The sequence below is a fragment of the Urocitellus parryii genome, chromosome 7 (genome assembly GCF_045843805.1).
Source record: "Urocitellus parryii isolate mUroPar1 chromosome 7, mUroPar1.hap1, whole genome shotgun sequence".
Lineage (NCBI taxonomy): Eukaryota > Metazoa > Chordata > Mammalia > Rodentia > Sciuridae > Urocitellus > Urocitellus parryii.
The window spans coordinates 141,728,515-141,746,725 of record NC_135537.1 but is presented as its reverse complement, the minus strand read 5'-3'; the positions used below and the strand labels follow the sequence as shown (position 1 = coordinate 141,746,725).

General features: G+C 44.6%; 2 protein-coding genes across 5 annotated transcripts; one reads left to right on the top strand and one right to left on the bottom strand.

The window, feature by feature from the left end:
- The first annotated feature begins 1,876 nt into the window (after window positions 1-1,876).
- On the top strand, window positions 1,877-10,227 carry Tmem97 (transmembrane protein 97). The gene is made up of 3 exons (XM_026389002.2): window positions 1,877-2,079; window positions 8,446-8,590; window positions 9,459-10,227. Exons 1-3 carry the CDS (start codon window positions 1,963-1,965, stop codon window positions 9,710-9,712), a joined length of 516 nt encoding a protein of 171 aa, XP_026244787.2. The 5' UTR covers window positions 1,877-1,962; the 3' UTR covers window positions 9,713-10,227.
- Window positions 10,228-11,013: 786 nt separating this feature from the next.
- Window positions 11,014-18,129, bottom strand: Ift20 (intraflagellar transport 20). 4 transcript variants are annotated; one of them, XM_026389003.2, is made up of 6 exons: window positions 18,029-18,129; window positions 15,192-15,424; window positions 14,907-15,035; window positions 13,586-13,671; window positions 12,221-12,324; window positions 11,014-11,273 (listed from the first exon to the last, which is right to left on the bottom strand). In XM_026389003.2, exons 3-6 carry the CDS (start codon window positions 15,031-15,033, stop codon window positions 11,192-11,194), a joined length of 399 nt encoding a protein of 132 aa, XP_026244788.1. In that variant the 5' UTR covers window positions 15,034-15,035; window positions 15,192-15,424; window positions 18,029-18,129; the 3' UTR covers window positions 11,014-11,191. The 4 variants fall into 4 exon arrangements, with proteins under 4 accessions (XP_026244788.1, XP_026244791.1, XP_026244789.1 ...); XM_026389006.2 differs by having other exon boundaries at window positions 11,014-11,197; XM_026389004.2 differs by having other exon boundaries at window positions 15,192-15,227.
- Between the last annotated feature and the right edge of the window lie 82 nt (window positions 18,130-18,211).

Here is an 18,211-nt window from a genome sequence, read left to right as displayed (position 1 = left end):
CAGCCATGGACTCTGCAGAAATTGGCACCTGGCTCTCCCCAGAACTCAGCTTCCACACAGCCCTCTCGGGTGCAAGCTGTTCATTTTCTCACTCTTCAAGGTCAGATTCAGGGTCACCAGTCTCCCTGATCCCTAAGACCATGCCCACCTTCCTCCTGATTACTGCCATTACATACAGGCCTTCTCCTCATGCAAACATGCCTAAGTGGCCTTTGGATACTTTGTCCCTTGACCTCATCTCCAAAGACCTTCCTCCCCATTCCATTTCAGTCATACCCTCCCACAGGCAGAACTTTCTGACACCAGGATTCCAGACATCGAACCCCCTTGTCCTAATCTCCCAGCCTCTGGCTAATGACACCCATCACACCAAGGGCTTCCTCATCAGTGCTTCGAACCCATTCACTTCTCCATTTTCTCTGTCACCAGCCCCCTTTGGCCTCATGTCTTCTTAACTAGCTTGAATTGCATGCTCCATCACTTCAACCACCCTCCTGTTCAACTCCCTCAAATCACCTTTGTTTTCCTGAACCTCTTCTGGATGAGTCCAACTCCCTTTTGCTGAGCTGACCTCACAATGAAGAAAAGCACAGCCTAGGAGAATGGGGCCTACAGGTCAAGGATCACCCACCTCAGCACTGCCAACCATCCCTCTATCCATGGGGCACACAAACCACCTAAACCGAACCCTAATCCTTCCTCCACCTTCTTGGAAGCCTTAGGCCATGTTTTCTACTCTTTTTTTCCTCTGACCATAAACTTTAAACACCTTCTTTTGAGGATCTGTCCTCCCCTTTATGACACTTTCTGCCTCCATTTCCCCAACTTCCTTATTCCTTGCTACTCTGCCATCTGCCACCCTGCCCCCACAACTGTTCTCAACAGAGCCACTGGTGGGCACCACCCCAGGTGGCCCTGACCCAGGTGACCCTCCCTTCTCCCTGTGATGTCATACTCCTCCTTGCCCACCTTCATCTCAGACCCCTGAGGTTGGAGCTTTAGGATCTCCTCTAGGCTTTCTCCTCAAAAATTTGACTCCCATCAAACGCTGATGTTTCACAAGTCTAGTCTCCAACAGGTTCATCCAACGGCCTATTAGCATCCACCAGATGTTGCAGAGACTGCTCAGTGTCAACAAGGCCAAAACTGAATCATCTTCCCTTGAACTCACTTCCCCTGTGTCCCTTCTTCTCAGTGAATGGCAACCCCATCCATCCTGTTCCAACCCGACCTGGGTTCTGCATAAAATATCAGTATTTTCTCAGTGAGCAATGAATCTACTCTTTCTCCTCTATAGACAGATCTTCCCCCATTCTCCACAGCCAATCACCAAGTCCTGTCCATTCTACCTTCTCCGTGAGGTTACTTCCTAGGCATCCTTTTCAAGTTTCCCTGGACCCCCAACCCGGCCGGACAGGGATCTTTCGGAGAGCGCAATCGCACAAGCCCGGCCTGCCCTGCTCTGCCACCAGCACTGTGCACTGGCAGCTCCGTGGCCCAGCACTTAACAGGTGCTGGTAAAAACGACTGAGCTCAGCGGGCGAATGGAATCTTGAAGGAAAGGGACCAAAGCGGGCAGCCCCTTGCAACTACGACCCGCGCCAAGACACCAGGCGTCTCCTGGCAACCAGACTCCCGCGCGCCCACTTAGGTGTTGTGCAAGAGCCCCGCCCCTCTCACGCGGCGCTCCCGGCAACCAATGGAAACCGTCTGCGGGGCGCCTTCTCTCAAGCTATACGCGGAGAAGCCAATAGCACACCGCAGAGAGTCCCGCTTCCTGTAGGCGCGCCTCTCCTGCTTCTCCATCAGCCAATGAGAGCAGTCGGCATGCCCTTCAAGGGGGCGGAGCTACCGCTGCGGCCCGGGATCCCTCCGCCGCTGCACGGCGCGGGCCTTCTTCCCAGGTCTGCCGGTCCGGACCCAGAGAACCTCGGCCCCCGGCCCGTCCACAGTCAGGGGACTATGATCGTCAAGCGCAGCCTTGACTTTCTGCTGGGCTTCTACTTTCTCTCCCACATCCCCATCACCCTGTTTTTGGACCTGCAGGTGGTGCTGCCGCGACAATTATACTCGGTCAAGGTGAGGAGCGTCGCGTGGTTCCCCGCCCGCTGGCCCCTCGAGTTCGAGACCCCTCGGTGCGCTGTGGGTGTCCCCTGGCGTCCCATAGAACCTCTTCTGGCTGGGCGCGGTGGCGCACGCCTGTAATCCCAGAGGCTCGGGAGGCTGAGGCTGGAGGATCGCGAGTTCAAAGCCAGCCTCAGCAATGGCGAGGCGCTAAGCAACTCAGGGAGACCCTGTCTCTAAATAAAATGCAAAATAGGGCTGGGAAGGTGGCTCAGTCGAGGGTCCCTGAGTTCAATCCCCGGCACACACACACACCCCAAAACCAAAAAATAACCTCCTCTGGCACGTTTCTCCCTCCCGCCTTCCTTGGGACCTGCCAGTGTCCGGCGCACTTCTTACCTAACTTCGATTCTGCGTCTTCCTGGTTTTTTGTTCATCTGCCCCAGTCCCTTCTCCCACATTGCAAGGTACAAACGTTTTGTTTGTACCCTGAGTATGTGTAATGCTGCACAGTTTCACCTGTGGTCAGTTGTCAGTGTTTGAGGGAAGTAGTTTGAATGAACCACTCTCATCACATGTTGGATTCAAAGTTGTGGTTTTCTTTCCGAGCGCGGTGGCGCTCGCCTGTAATCTCAGCAGCTCCGGAGGCTGAGTCAGGAGGATCGGGAATTCAAAACCAGCCTCTGTAATTTAGCGAGGCTCTAAGCGACTCAGCGACCCTGCCTCAAAAGAGAAAATAGAAAGGGGCGAGGAATGTAGCTCAATGGTAAAGCGCCCTTGGATTCAATTTCCAATACAAAAAAAAAAAACCCAAGCTCAAGAATAAATAAATTACCAGGGCTTTGGCGCACGCCTGTCATCTCAGCAGTTCGGGAGGCTGAAGCAGGAGGATCATGAGTTCAAAGCCAGCCTCAGCAATGGCGAGGCGCTAAGCAACTCAGTGAAACCCTGTCTCTAAACAAAATACAAAATAGAGTTGGGGAAGAGGCTCAGTGGTCAAGTGCCCCTGAGTTAAGTCCCAAATACAAAAAAAAAAAAAAAAAAGGTAAATAAATTACCAACACCTTTTCACACTGCCATTATACTTGGGTTTGAGTAAGAATGATCACCTGAGTGAAATGTCACATCCTTGCCCCGCCCCCCTCCACCCACCTTCCCCTTCCCCCCCTTTCCTGGCTATTGGAGAACCTTTTTTGCTTTTAAAGTATTCAGAGCTACACTTGGGTTTTTTTGTTGTTGTTGTTTTCTTATCTGAGTTTTTGTTTTGTTTTTCCTTTATCTTGGCCATGTAACCTCCTTCTGCGAAATTCCTGCCCTCAATTCTGTGTTTCTCCAAACTTTTGATAGAACTGGGCAAGACTGACTTCACTATCCAAAGACTTGATTTTTCCTTTCCTTTCCAGGAGCATTTACCTCTGAGCTACAAAGTCCCAGTCCTCCTCTCTCCACCCACCTATCCCTGCTTTTTTTTTTTTTTTTTTTTTTTTTTGAGGCAGAGTACGAGTTGTCCAGGCTTGCCTAAGACTTTAGACTTCAGATCCTCCTGCCTCCAGAGTCACTGGGATAACAGTCATGTGCCACCATTCCCCACCTAAAAATTTTTGCCTCACTTTGTCCTGAACTGCTTTTTTTCTGCAGATCAACTAGTTGTCTTTGGTACTGGAGATTTAGGGTTTGAATTCAGGCATGCTTTACCTAAGAGCTACATGCCCAGTCCTTTCTTTTGAGATAGGCTCACTAAATTATTACTGAGGCTGGCCTCCACTTGTGATGATCCTGCCTCAGTCTCCTCAGTTGCTGGGATTATAGGTGTGTGCTGCCATGCCCAGTTTGTAAAGCAGTTTTTTTTTTTTAATTTTATTTTTATTTTTATGTGGTACTAAGGGTCGGACCCAGTATCTCACACATGCTAGGCAAGCGCTCTACCACTGAGCCACAACTCCATTCCCTGGAAAGCATTCTTAATCTGAACTCCATGAGCTTGCAGTAGTGTACACAAAATTGCATGTGCCCTGTGTTTCCTAGAAGAGTCAACTTTTCCGGGGTCAAACCCTTCCAAAAAGGTTAGAACTCAAAAGTATACCAACTCCCATAAGTCTCCTTTTTGCTCGCTTTTAGAACTAAGCATAACTGGGAAGACTTCTGACCTCATTTCCATGGGAAAAACGCAGGCCGGTATGTAGCAAGAGCATTGTGCCACACTCTGGTTACTCCATTCTTCGAAACTAGCCAAGTGGGTGAGTCAGGGACCTGTAGCCTCTACTTTTAAATAGGAGTTTAAATTATAAGCTCAAACATACTTAAGTTGTAAGTTTAGGGATGGAGCTTGATGGTACAGCACTCACCTAGTACACATGAGATCCTGAATTTGATCCCAACATATGCATACGTTGTAGTAATTTCCTACTGCTACTTGAACAAATAATCACAAATTGGTTCCTTTCAGATTTATTCTTTCACAGTTCTGGAGGTTAGAAGTTCAAAATGAATCTTAAAGGATGTCATTAGCGCTGCTTCCTTCCCGAGGTTCTATGGGAGAATGGTGTTCCTCATTTTGTGGCCACACCACATTAATCTCTTCTTCAGGTCACCCCATTGCCACTTTCTTTTATTTGGTCAAATCTACCTCTGCCTTACTTTTAATGAGGTTACTTGTATTGCCTTATCTATAGTTTTTGAAACCTGTGTGGCCACAATTCAGGCCGGCTGCCTATTTATAATCTCTTAATATAATAGGTCCCTTAAATACTTGGGAATTGACATGTTACTCCACGTAGCCATTCCTGACTTAGGAGCCTGTGGTTTATCCTTTCTGCCATTCCCCATCCTTGCTCACCACTTACAAAATACTACTAAAATATGCCCAGCATCATGAAGACCCCATTTAAACGTGTGATTTGGTTGGGCAGAATATACTCCGCTTTAGATCTGGGAGTTTAGCTCAGTGGTAAACTAAAAACCAAGTAAACAGCGCCTCGCATGTACAAGGTCCTGAGCTTGATACCCAGCATCAAAAATAAAAAGATTTGAAAAGGATAATAACCAATGCAGATAGGATCTGGCTAGAAATTATGTAATTATTTCTTGTTGGTTTCAATCAAATCACTTGGAAAAACTCCTTCTTTATTATGAAACAGAAGAATTTAGTATTGGTTAATACATGGAAAGCATTTTGTAGTATCCTTTGCAGCTAGATAAAATGTTTCTGTTAAAATAAACAAATACAGGTAGGTGTCTGTCCATGTTTGGAATTAGAGAAATACAAGATTTCACAGCAAACTTTGGCTGTGCCGGCCCCATGAATCTTGTGGTGCTAGGGCTGAAACCCAGGGCATCACACCTACTAGACAAGAATACTACTGCTGATCTACAGCCCAGTCCGGTGAATTTTCATGGGTATCAGTGATGACTTGAGACAAATGTAAGTCAGCTATAAATGGAAACAATTTTTTAAAATATTTTCTTTAGTTGTAGTTGGACACAATACCTTTATTTTATTTATTTATTTTTATATGGTGCTGAGGATGGAACCCAGCGCTTTGCACATGCTAGGTGAGCGCTCCACTGCTGAGCCCCAGCCCCAGCCCCAGCCCAAATGGAAACAATTTTATCACATTCTTTTGGGGAGAGGGATCTTAAGTAATATGTAATTATTAATGACCAGTTAGTTGCATGCCAAGATTTTTTTTTGGGGGGGGAGGGGTTACCAGGGATCAAACTCAAGGACACTCAGCCACTGAGCCACACCCAGCCCTATTTTGTATTTTCTTTAGAGACAGGGTCTCGCTGAGTTGCTTAGCACCTTGCGGTTGCCGAGGCTGGCTTTGAACTCACGAACCTCCTGTCTCAGCCTCCCAAGCCTCTGAGATTACAGGCATGCGCCACCGCACTTGGAAAATGCCATGCCAAGATTTTTATTAGAATTAACTTGAATATCCCCAGATATATATTAATTACATCCAAATAATTTTAGGTGCTAGCAATTGTTCTAAAGATGACATGTGTTGCCACAGTAAGATTGGCCCTATTTTATCAATGGGGAAATAAGGAGTGCACTTAAGGGTCTTGTCCAGAGCCAGGACTCAGCCAAGAGCTCTGCCTCTGGCTCCCATGCTCCATGCCACTCTGCCTGGGGCCTGGGTCTTTTCTTCTGCCTACCCTTTGTTCAGCTCATGTTACAGCATCAGGTGGTTGGTTTGTGCCTGTGGGCAGTGGTACCTAATTATTAGGAGAGTGAAGTGACTAGATTTTTTTTAATATTTATTTTTTAGTTGTAGTTGGACACAATACCTTTATTCTATTTATTTTTAGGTGGTGCTGAGGATCGAACCCAAGGCCTCACATGTGCTAAGCAAGCGCTCTACTGCTGAGCCACAACCCCAGCACCAAGTGACTAGATTTTTAAATTTTGCTAATCTCACCCTGCAGCCCAGTGCCCTAACAAGCCTACCTTGATTTATGAAATAGGTGAATCGAAGATAAAGTTCAAATGGACCAGAATGCCTTTCAAGTTCTGTGCTAAATCTTTGTTTTGTTTTTGTAATACTGGGGATTGAGCCTTAGGTTGTGTATTTTTTGTTGTTTTGGTTGGTGGTTGTTGGGGTTTTATTTTCTTGTTGCTTCTATTTGGACAGGACCTTGCTAAGTTGCCGAGATTCAAACTTGCAATCCTCCTGCTTTAGCTTCCCAAGTCACTAGGATTACATGCATGTGTCATCACATGCCGTTGCAGTAAATTTTTTTTTTTTGCTTTTTTTCCCACGTTTTTTACTAGTGCATCATAGTTGTACATAATGCAGTAAATATTTTAAAGTACATAGTTTTCCCTAATACTTTTATGATTTTTTTGTTTTTAGATTTATTTTTAAATCACTTAGTTCAACTTGCTCATTTTACAGATAAGGAAACAGAGCCCTGAAGAAGAGCAAAAACTTATTCCTTTTGAGTTTTCCTACCACATTACTATCCTGAAAGTGCTTAGGAGGTGGCATAGGGCACTACCTTGCCATGAATTTGTTCACATTAAGAACAGACTAGAGATCATTGGTGAATAGACTGGTCAACAGAACCTTTCTGAAATTCATATTGTGCCAACAGAATATTTGTTTCTGGATGTTTATCTTATGATAGTGAACCTTTATCTTATGATTAAACATTAACAGGAGAAAGGTCCTTGAATTTTCTAATGTAAGATAAAATTCTTAACCTCGGAGTTGCTTTATATTTTGGGAGGTGGGGGGCAGGAGAGGTTCTAGGGATTGAACCACCCGGCTACATCTCAGCCGTTTTTATTTTGAGTCAGGGTCTTGCTGAGTTGCTGAGGCTGGTCTCAAATTTGCAGTCCTCCTGCCTTGGTCTTCCAAGTTGCTGGGATTGCAGACAGTGCCCGGTTGATGGAGTTGCCTTCATTCATAATATCAAAACACTGGCTTTGAAACATGTGTTGGGACAGTGCCACCTCCTGGAAGCTAACTGTGATAGACCTTGGTAGTAAACCCAAGCCTCTAGGCTTTAGACTCCTGTAAAACACAGTGGGCATCTCAAACTCTACTGCTTCCTTCCTCTGCCTATGGCCACTTCAGCATGGATCTGCTTCCCCTTATTTGTTTATAAGGGTATTTACAAGGGTGGGGCCCAAACTAGAGCTGAGACCACTAAGTCAAGCCTTGACAACCTAGCAGCTATATGGTTTGGGGCAGTTCATTCATCTACAAATATCCTACTGGTCTTCTCAAAAAAAAAAAAGGGGGGGGGGAGGGGGGCTAAAGTTAAAAAAACAATGAGGAACTTACTTGTGATATTAAAGTATCCGAATTTACATCTCCACATAGGTTACATTTATCCTCTCCCCTCTCACAACCACCTTCCTCCACCAAAAAAAGAAAAGAAAAGAAAGAAAGAAAATTCAACTTATTTCGGCATGGAGGGAATCTGGCCTTTGGAGTTGGGTATACAGTTATTGTGAAAGGGAAAATGTCAGGATGATTTTCACATTTCTTGTTTCCTTACAAAAAAGGATGTCAGCAGAAATGTCATTTTCCTTTAGCAAACATCCTGAGAACCTACTGTGTGTCAGCTGTCTGTTGCTCTTGACAGTGGGCAACATAATCTGAACTTGTGTTGTTATGGAGTTCTCAAATTCTGGGTAGCATAAAGAAGGGACTGAAAGAGTTGAGGAAAAACTTCACAGAGAGAGTAACATTTGAGTTAGAGCTAGTGAGTTTTTAATCTAGACTATGATACAGAAACCAGCTGGTATGCCACCTGCCGCCAAAAGGACTGGACAGTAAAAGACTACCAGTTATCCCTAAATGACCTGAAGATGCTGAACCTGATCAAGCCAGGTGCTGTAATTTCTCATGATTATCATCTTGTTTTCAGCTCAGAAACCTGCTGGCTTGGTATGCTGAAGAGTTCAAAGACCCTCTGATACAGAGCACCCCAGTGTGGTTCCAGTCCTTTGTGTTTTGTGAGCTTTTGTTTCAGCTGCCCTTCTTTCCCGCTGCAACATATGCCTTCTTCAAAGGTTGGTAAATGATGGGAAAAAATCTCCTTTTTTCTCAGAAAGCAAGCCCCAGAAATTTTTTGAGAAAGTATCTCCAAGATAGAGGGGCATAGTCCCTGAAGTTGGCACAAGGGCCCCATAGGATCTGGTGGAAGCAATCAGGATAAACTGGTAAAGGGACATCAATGTGGCTCAGACCCTATCTGGTCAACTGAGGCACATGGCTACCTCAGTTATCTGGAAATCTCTCCTATTACACTTAAAGATTGAACTTGTCATCCCCTGACCCCACCATCGAATCTCTCAACCACTGGCTTTACTGCCCTCCTTTGAATAGTATCATACTGACCTACAAGCAGTCGTAGCATCAAGTGAATTCATAAAAGGCTTAACTTCTCATTTAAAAATTATTCTTACATGTTCTTATATAATTAATGCCTTTATAAATAAGAAGCCATACTTCTGTCCTTAGTAACTAAGCTCTTACAGCTGAAAGTGCCTACTGGAGTTTACCAGAGGCACGGGATCCAACTGCAGGCCTCTTGCCTATATATGATGACTTCACAGGCGGGTGCTGGGACAGGGATGTACCTCCCCTTGCATTTTAGACTAAACTGGTAATGGGAGTTTTACTATCCTAGAGTTCTGCTGAGTTATATTCTGACCCTCACCCTTGATTTCTCTGGCAAGTCAGTGAGCTAGGGTCCTAGCTCTCAACTAAGTTTATGTGTTGGATAGTGTAACATCCAGTTTTCCATTTTTTTCTGAGTTTCTACCTGGAGAAAAGCACAGAAAGGGAACAGGCCATCAGAGACAGGGCAAAGAACATCTCAGACGTCCCAGAAGCCATACACAGATCTAACCATCCTTTTCTCTTTCTTTGCTTCAGGAAATTGCAAGTGGATCCGTATGCCTGCAATCATCTACTCAGTTCACACCCTGACAACATTAATTCCAATTCTCTCCACATTTCTATTTGGGGATTTCTCCAAAGCCAGTGGTTTCAAAGGAGTAGGTCCTGAGAGTTTCCATGATCGAATAACCCTCATGGCCATCTATGCCCCCTACTTTATCGTTCCCTTCATACTTCTGTTGTTCATGTTGAAGAACCCCTACCGCGAGGAGAAAAGAAAGAAAAAATGAGGGAAACAATCACTGACCCAGGAAGAGACATTCACAGGGCAATTGCCCCTTTTGACCCAATACAAGAAAAACTACTCTGAACCCATGTCTTCAGTAGCATTTGAAACATGAACAGCAGTACTTAAGAGCAAGATGGTGGCAAGAGCCACGTCAAACCTTTATCTTCCAAGGGATGAACAGATTCATCAGCAGGGGTGGGAGGCAAAGTGGGGTGGGGGGCAAAGGAGCGTAGGCTGTCGTTGAAAAGTCGTGCCAAATACCTTATCATGTGCCCAAGTTCCATTGCAGGACCAGACCAGAAACTGAGTAAGCTCCCTCAAGACATGGCCTCCTTGACTCATTCATGAGGCATCTGACCCACAGCATATACACATGACTGAACCTTTGACTCATGATTCACTGTAGCCTATCAATCACCAATCCAAAAATAGTGGAGTGGTTTCAGACCATTCAAATTAGAAATTATGCCTCTTTAATATTCATTAAAAACCATGTTTTCTTGGCCCTACCTCTACCCCTGGGAGAAAAAAGGGAAAATATTATGTAGAAGAGGTTTAAACTGAGTTTTCCTAAGGTTCAGCCTCAGCATGACTTGTCAATCAAACAGGTTAGACTGGAAAGTGTTTGTTTCTTAAACAGGTCATCCCAAGAGATTTTAAGTCACCTTGTTCATCTTATTTCCAAATCTTAGACATGTATATTTTTAAAGACCACCTGGGACAGTTCCCTTCATTCTGAAGTCTGGCATCTAAGGACTGTTCTGGAGGTGTGCTCCCTAATGAACAGCTTCATCCTTCCTGATACAGACTGGTCATTCCCACCCTGTTTAGGGCTGGGGATAGTTGGGTGTGACAAGCCCAACGTGTGCATGTCAGATCTCTTCACATTAATGCTCAGCATTCCATCAGGGTTCTCTAAATCTACTTGAGGCCAACATTAAAGAGGGAAAACGAAAAACAAGTCCTGGTCAGCTCTGTTTTTGTCTTTTTTGTTCACAAGTCCTACTGGTCTGACTGTTGGTACCGACTCAGGTGAGACTGGTCCAAATAAAGGCAGCTGATGACTACTGCCTGATGAGTTTTGTGGACTGGGAATTGAGCATCCAGGATTCTCTCACAATGGGTGAAGCACACTGCAAACTACAAGGGGGAAAAAGGCAACTAAGCCATTTGAAAACAATAGTTTATTGCTTTTTCTTTCCAAAGCTTTGTAAGATTACAAAAAAGAGGATCAAAGTTTACAGACTGCTTCATTCCTACTAAGAATGTAAGAGGTGAGAACCTGCCCAGCATGGCCACTGGCAGTAGCTGTTCACTCACTCATTCCAGTCCTACCCCTGGACTGCATTACTGCCTTCAGAGGGCTGTGTTCCTTGCACATTGTCATGACGTAGGTCATTAGTCAAGTCACTGGAATGGTACAGAGGTTTTTTGGTTTGGGGGCTTTTTTGCCTTCCTGGTATAAAATGAAATTTTCAGTTCATTTCTGAAAAATAAATTGGTCAATAAATTCATTTTGTTCTGCTTCTACTTTACACAAAGCTTCATATTCAACCCGATACCTGAAAAACAAAATTATTAGAAGCCCTGAAAAAGATTAAATAAACCATAGACTTAAAGTCTTCTAGAGAAGACTACAGTGGTTTAAATGATTCTAAGAAATGTTGAGTTCAGAATGAAGTTAGGGCAAGAAAGAAAAAACAAACAGGCAAAATCCTACCCAAAGGAAATCTCCAGGGCTGGGTTGTGGCTCATGGGGAGCACTTGCTTCACATGTGTGAGGCCCTGGGTTTGATCCTTAATACCAGATAAAAATAAATAAGGGCAGGGTTGTGGCTCAGTGGTAGAGTGCTTGCCTAGCACATGTAAGGCACTGGGTTCAATCCTCAGTACCACATAAAAATGAATAAAATAAAGCTATTTAAAAAATAAAAGGTAGGGCTGAGGCTTTAGCTCAGTGGTAAAGCGCTTGCCTCACATGTGTGAGGCACTGGGTTCGATCCTCAGCACCACATGAAAATAAATAAAGATACTGTGTGTTCATCTACAACTAAGTAAATACTTTAAAAGGCATGCTATCCATCTACAACTACCAAAAAAACAAACTCCACCCCTAACAAAGTTACCTCTGGGAGCCAGCCAACTGGCCCCTTGCTATCTGAATTTTCATACTCAAACCTGGTCAAGGATGTTTGTTATAAAACCAATGTTCTGTTTTCTTCCCATCAAATGTAATTTTTTTAAATTTTAATATTTATTTTTTTTTAGTTTTCGGCGGACACAACATCTTTGTATGTGGTGCTGAGGATCGAACCCGGGCCACAGGCATGCAAGGCGAGCGCGCTACCACTTGAGCCACATCCCCAGACAAATGTAATTTTTAAAAATTCTTCAAATCGGGTTGACTAGTGCAATGCTATTCCTGGGTAATGATGATAAAGATGATCAAGAAGGAAAATAGTATCTAAGTGCTGATGTGAAGAACCTGCTTCACATCATGGTTTCTTACCTTTCTAGCTGCATTTTCTTTTCTGCTATCAGTGCTTGAAGTTGCTGCTGTTGGGCTTCTCTCTGCTTTGCTATGGATTTGAGCAAGTTCCGAGCACCAATGGCCTAAGAAACAGAATCACCAAAGTTCGTGGCTTCATTAAAAATCTATAGCAGGAAGTCCTCAAAATAGGGGTGGGCCATCAGGAGTTATTTCAGTGCCCAGAGGGGAAAAGAAAATGGCACACCAGGGCTTGGGGATAAGCCAGAAAGATGATTAACCTACCAATCAGAGTGCCTGGGGAGAACTGGCCTATAGCTAGGAGGCAAGTCCAGAGCTCTTCCCAGAGCCCTGCCTGCAGGTACTGAATGGCTGGCTGGCTGGCTGGTGGTGCCCTTCAGCCTCATGCCCTTTAAGTTATCTGAACCATGTAAGTCTTCATTTTTCCATGTATATAAGATAAAACCTGGGGCTGGGGCTGGAGCTCAGTGGTAGAACGCTCGCCTAGCATGCATGAGGCACTGGGTTTGAGCCTCAGCACCACATAAAAATAAAAAAGCATTCTGTCCATCTACAACTACAAAAAAAAATAAAAAAAAAAACTCAGAGCTGATGTGAAGATCAAAGTAATAAAAGTATCCTGACACATAAGCTCAGAAGGTTAACTGGACCCTAAATTGTTTCAAAAATCTTGTTTTGACTTGGAATGGGACCACCATTTGGCTCTGTTATCCCATTCCTTGGCATATACCCAAAAGGACTTAAAATCAGCATTCTCTAGTGATATGGCCACATCAAGGTTTGTAGCAGCTCAATTCATAATAGCTAAGCTATGGAACCAACCTAGGTGCCCTTCAACAGATGAATGGATATAGAAAATGTGGTACATATACACAATGGAATATTACTCAGCCATAAGAATGAAATTATGGCATTTAACAGTAAATGGATGGAACTGGAGACTATCATGCTAAGTGAAATAAGCCAAACCCAAAAAACCAAAGACCAAATGTTCTCTCTGATGTGTGGATACTAATTAAGAGTGGGGGGTGGAGTTCACTAGATTAGACAAAGGGAAATGAAGGGAAGGGAGGGGAGGTGGCAATAAGAAAGAATGAACTGGACATAACTTTCCTATGTTCATATATGAATACACAATCAGTTTAACTCCACATCGTGTACAACCACAAGAATGGGAAGTTATACACCATGTAACATGATATGTCAAAATACATTCTACTGTCATGCATAAGAAGAATAAACAATTTTTAAAGAATCTTATTATGATTAAAAGAACCCACTCATTCTCCCCCAAAAATGAAGAGCACAGATTAAGGGAGTAGAGAATCAGCGCCCTGGGCCAGGCCAGAAGCATGCTGAGCTTACCTTCATTTTTTCATTTTCTGCTTCTTTTGCAAGTTGGTCAACAAGCTCAATTAAACCACCAACTATTTTCTGAAACTGGCCAATTTCTTTTGGAGAAAGAACAAAAAATATCTTATTTTCTCAGCATCATCACTCTCTCTCAGCACTCCCCTGAAGCAGTGAGGGCAGAGCTGAATACCCCTTCTAATCTATGTCAAAACAGTTTGGTGCCTGCTGGTGCAAGTCTCCCACCCTTGGTCTGAACCTAGAGAAAGGTGGCCAGGGGCTCAGAGTTGGACCAGGGAATACCTAGACCTTGAGTTACCACCAGGCCAGCCACCTGCTGCTACTTCAGGCTACAAAGGGTCCACCTGGAGGACCCAATTTCCCAGGAGTGACAAGAAGCACAAAGCACAATTCACAAAAAGACTGTTTCAGAACACCAGTGCTACCTCTGGACTAGCCACATATACCCTAGATTTCAGTCAATGGTGGGGTGGGACCTTCCCACCAATAACCAGAGCCAACTAAAGAGCTCACAGCTTTTAAGTACTTAATCTCCCACTCACTTTTTTCAACATCCTTGGTATGCTGGAACCCCATTTTACTAGGGGGGGAAAAAAGAGGTGAGACAATAGCATGCACACAGCAACCACAGACTGGCAATAAAACCCAAGCAACTTTCACCAGCTAAACTCTCTTCACAGCACAGGGAGGTCCAGAGGCTCAGAAATCCCTTGCTCCAGCTAGATCTGGCTCTCTTCATCAGCACTGGGCTTGCTTGGCTGCTGGGACAGGAGATTCTAAAATCTCTAGCTCAAACATAACTTCATTAAGTCTGTTGAGCTGCCTCTGGAGACTTCAGTTAGCACCTCTCACTCCAAATAATGGAGCGCCTACCACTGAGAACACTTTCTATCAAGAAATCAAATAATGCATAATTCCCATTTCCCACCTCAAAGCCCTGGTTCTGCCCCATGAAGATTAAGGTTTTTGTGAGAAAAAAAAAAAAAAAATCACAGATGGCATGTCAGAAAACACCCTCCTCTCCCAATGTGCTCAATACAGGATGACATGACAAGTATAAGAAGACAGCAGGGGGCTGGAGCTCAGTGATAGAGCACTTGTCTAGCATGTGTGAGCCACTGGGTTCAATCCTTGGCACCAGATGAAAATTTTAAAAAAAAATTATTTTTTTAAAATAATAATAATATGACAGCAGGTACATGGAGATTCAAAGCCAGGACCATTATTGCAGCCAGGAGAAAGAGTGGGGTACAAATCCTACAGTGGGGTGCTGCTCAAAGATGAATAGTACTGTGTCTCCCCAAGTGATACTCACTGTCCACAAACTCCTTGCACTCTTCCTTGAGCTCTATGGTCTGCTGGGTTACCTCGGGGTCCAACACCCGCAACTTGTTCAGCTCGTCAAAGTGCAGCCCTGCTTCACCCAGGATGTCCTTGGCCATAGCTACAGAGAAACCAGGCCCAGTACCCAATCACTTCTCAGCCACTAAGGAAATACCTGCTGCCTGCCCAAGTCCACTCCTGCCCCCAGATACTAATGCCAAAACCCCTGATGTTCCAAAGAATCCCCAATCCCACTGCCTCCACCTCTCAGCCTCACCTGTTTCCCTTCCAGGTTCCCTAGAGAAGTTCTGTTCTGAAGGGGTGACAGTGGCAGAAGAGGTGTGCCATAGGAGCAAGGGTCAGGAAAGAATAAAGTCCAGTTGCTTGTCACAGGCATCGTTCATTCAACACACATTTCTTGAGTGCCTACTACATGCCAAGACTGCTAGATGCTGGGGGTACAGAGCTGAATGCAACATGGTGCCCGCCCTGGAGGAGCACATAGTTCAGCTGGAGGAAGATAGACAGGTAAACTGAAAAATTATGCTGTTAAGTGCTTTACCAAAATATCACTGCAGAACAAGAAGAGAACAGAGCAGTTAACTTGAGTGACATCGGGACTGTTATGAGCCATAAACATATTTATATTTCCCCATTTATGTACCAAAAAAGGCTTTTCAAATACATGTTTTGTGTTGTTTGTGGAATAACATCAAAAGCAAATTTTTAAAATCTGGGTAAATTAAAAGGGTTAAAAAAAATAAGCTATGAGTAAGAATATTACCCAAAATGTATGATGCAAGTCACTATACCGATGCCCGAAATGGGAACCAAAGTTGGGTCAGTCTCTTTCCAGCAGAAAACACAAAAAAGAATGAAGTATCAGCAAGAACATACCAAGTAAGGTGGCCAGGGAAAGGCATTCCAAGCAGAGAAGGCAGCATGGACACAGGTCACTGAAAGGATGCCTCAGTTCCGAGAAGGAAACTGGAAACTCACCCTCATTCTGGCTCAAAAATCAATTTTTTTTAATACTAAAAATAAGTGAAACATGCATGCTCTGTTCAAAAAGGGAAGTGATGGGAGACTAGCCCAGTGGTAGAGCACCTGTCTAGCAGATGTGGGGCCCTAGGTTCCATTGTCAACATCACACACAAAAAAAAAAGAAAAAGAAAGAAACAAAGAAAAGGAGGAAACGCTAATCAGTTCTAGCCATTGGCTCTAGGCCCATTCCAAAACCCAGGTGTTCCAAAGACTATCATCACCTGTCCCTGCACCACCCCTTTTCTCTGCACCCATCTCCCCCTGCCACACCTGTTTCCCTTTCAGCTTTGTTAGAGAAGTTTGTTTCTGAATGGGATGAAGTTGGAGAGTGGCTATCAGAAACAGGTGTGCCACAGGAAGAGCAATGTTTGGAAAGAAGTCCCTTGGGCTGGAGATGCCTCTCAGGAGCAAAGTGCATGCCCAGCATGTGCAAGACAATCCCCAGCACCAAAAAATAAAGAAATAAAAAAGAATTAAGTCCTACTGTTGCCACAGCACTGTGTGAGCTAACTAATACATGTCTTTGGGCTGTCTATATATGACTCTGGCCTTTGGCCGCACTGGAATCAACTAAAGTGAGTTGATTCTTTCTTTTTAAATGTTTTAATCATTCAAAGCTTCCTTAAATCTGTCTTCCTGCTTGTTCTCTTTACACATCTAGTCGAAGTACTTAACAGTTACCAGGTAATCAATCAGACCAGATGCTCCAGAAAGATCCACATAACTTGATAGAGCAAACACTTACTTCAACTTTCACTACCTTACCTGAGACAGTGCATTTATCCAGAAACTCCTAAGTCCTGCTCTGGGGATAAAGAGCTGTTGAAAATGTCTCTGGACAGAGAGTGCACTAATCACAAATTATGATAACAGTGTGAGGAAAAGCACATGGTGCTACGTGAAGATGCAGCAGGACATAGCGTGGAGCAGAGGGATGTCAACAAAAGCTTTCTAAAAAAGTGATGTTTAAACTGAGACCTAAAGTCAAAAAGTTTGTGAGATGAAGGCAAGAGGGAGGCAATCTAAGCAGAAGAAAAAGCATATGAGAACATCCTGAGGCTACAAAAAATCTGACATGTTCCAAGAACTTAAAGACTAGTGTGATCAAAACAGTGAGCAAGAGAGAGAATGGATCAAGATGAAGCCACACGAGGAAACCAGTGTTGGATCATGAAGGGCTCCAAAAGCTGCAGTAATGAGCTTGGCACCTGGTGGATTCTCAGCAAAGTGACATTTTCATTTAGGAAGATCACTCTGACTCAGTCTGGAGACTGGACTGGAGGAAACAAAAGAGCAGGGCCATGCTTACCTGATTCCTCACTGTCACCCTAGCACCTAGCATGGTGCCTGCACATAATTGGCACTCAGTTAATGTTTGTGGAATGAATGTCTGTGGAAATAGATAGAAGGCTACTGCAAAAACCAAAGCTTGCAGCTGAAGAAAAGTGTTCTGAGTTGAGATGTTTTCTAAGCTGAACTGATAAGAGAGTAAGGAAATGAATAAAGGGAGTGAAAAAGTCAGGCATGATTCCCATAAATCTCGCTTGAACCAATGTATGATTGGAGGGGATAATTTAAAGAGTTGGGTAAGATGGAATAAGGGACAGAGAGAAGCTTCACGGAGGGCTATCGTATTCTTTCACAATTCACACCACACACGTGTCTGAGTATCTGAGGAACATAAGAGACCTGGGACTGAGCTCCCTAAGGATGAGGGCGGTGATACGCTGTCCCCGCGTCCGGGCTCTCCCAGGTGCACGCTAGGCACTACCTACGGGCTCCACCAATGGGCTGTGGAAGAGGCACTGGACAGAAAGTCAGAAAAGGCCGGGGCGAAGGAACTAGCGGTCTTCTCTATGTAAACCCCGCGCGGTTTCCGAGCCTCAGTTCCCGGCGGCGATCAACCGGCCACGCTTCAGGCGTCACCTGGGTGTGAAACCGCTCCCTAAGAGTCTGGCGGAATTCCCACGTTCCTTTCCGCCCGGGTCTGCCTTTTCTTAAGGCGGGGGCCTGTCAGATTCCTTTAGCCCCTGGTCCGCCTGCGTACCCCAACCCAAAATCACCTCTTACCTGCCGGCGCTCTGCGGCCGAGGGTGACGTTGGCAGGCAGCTTCTTCCTCCAGCTAACAGCACTCCGTACGTAACTCGCTCCCCTCGGCTGCTGCCACGGCTACAAGATCTGTTTACCATAGCGTCACTGCCTGACACCGGAAGCACTTGGCCTCGCATATCCCACAGAGCCTACTGGGAAAT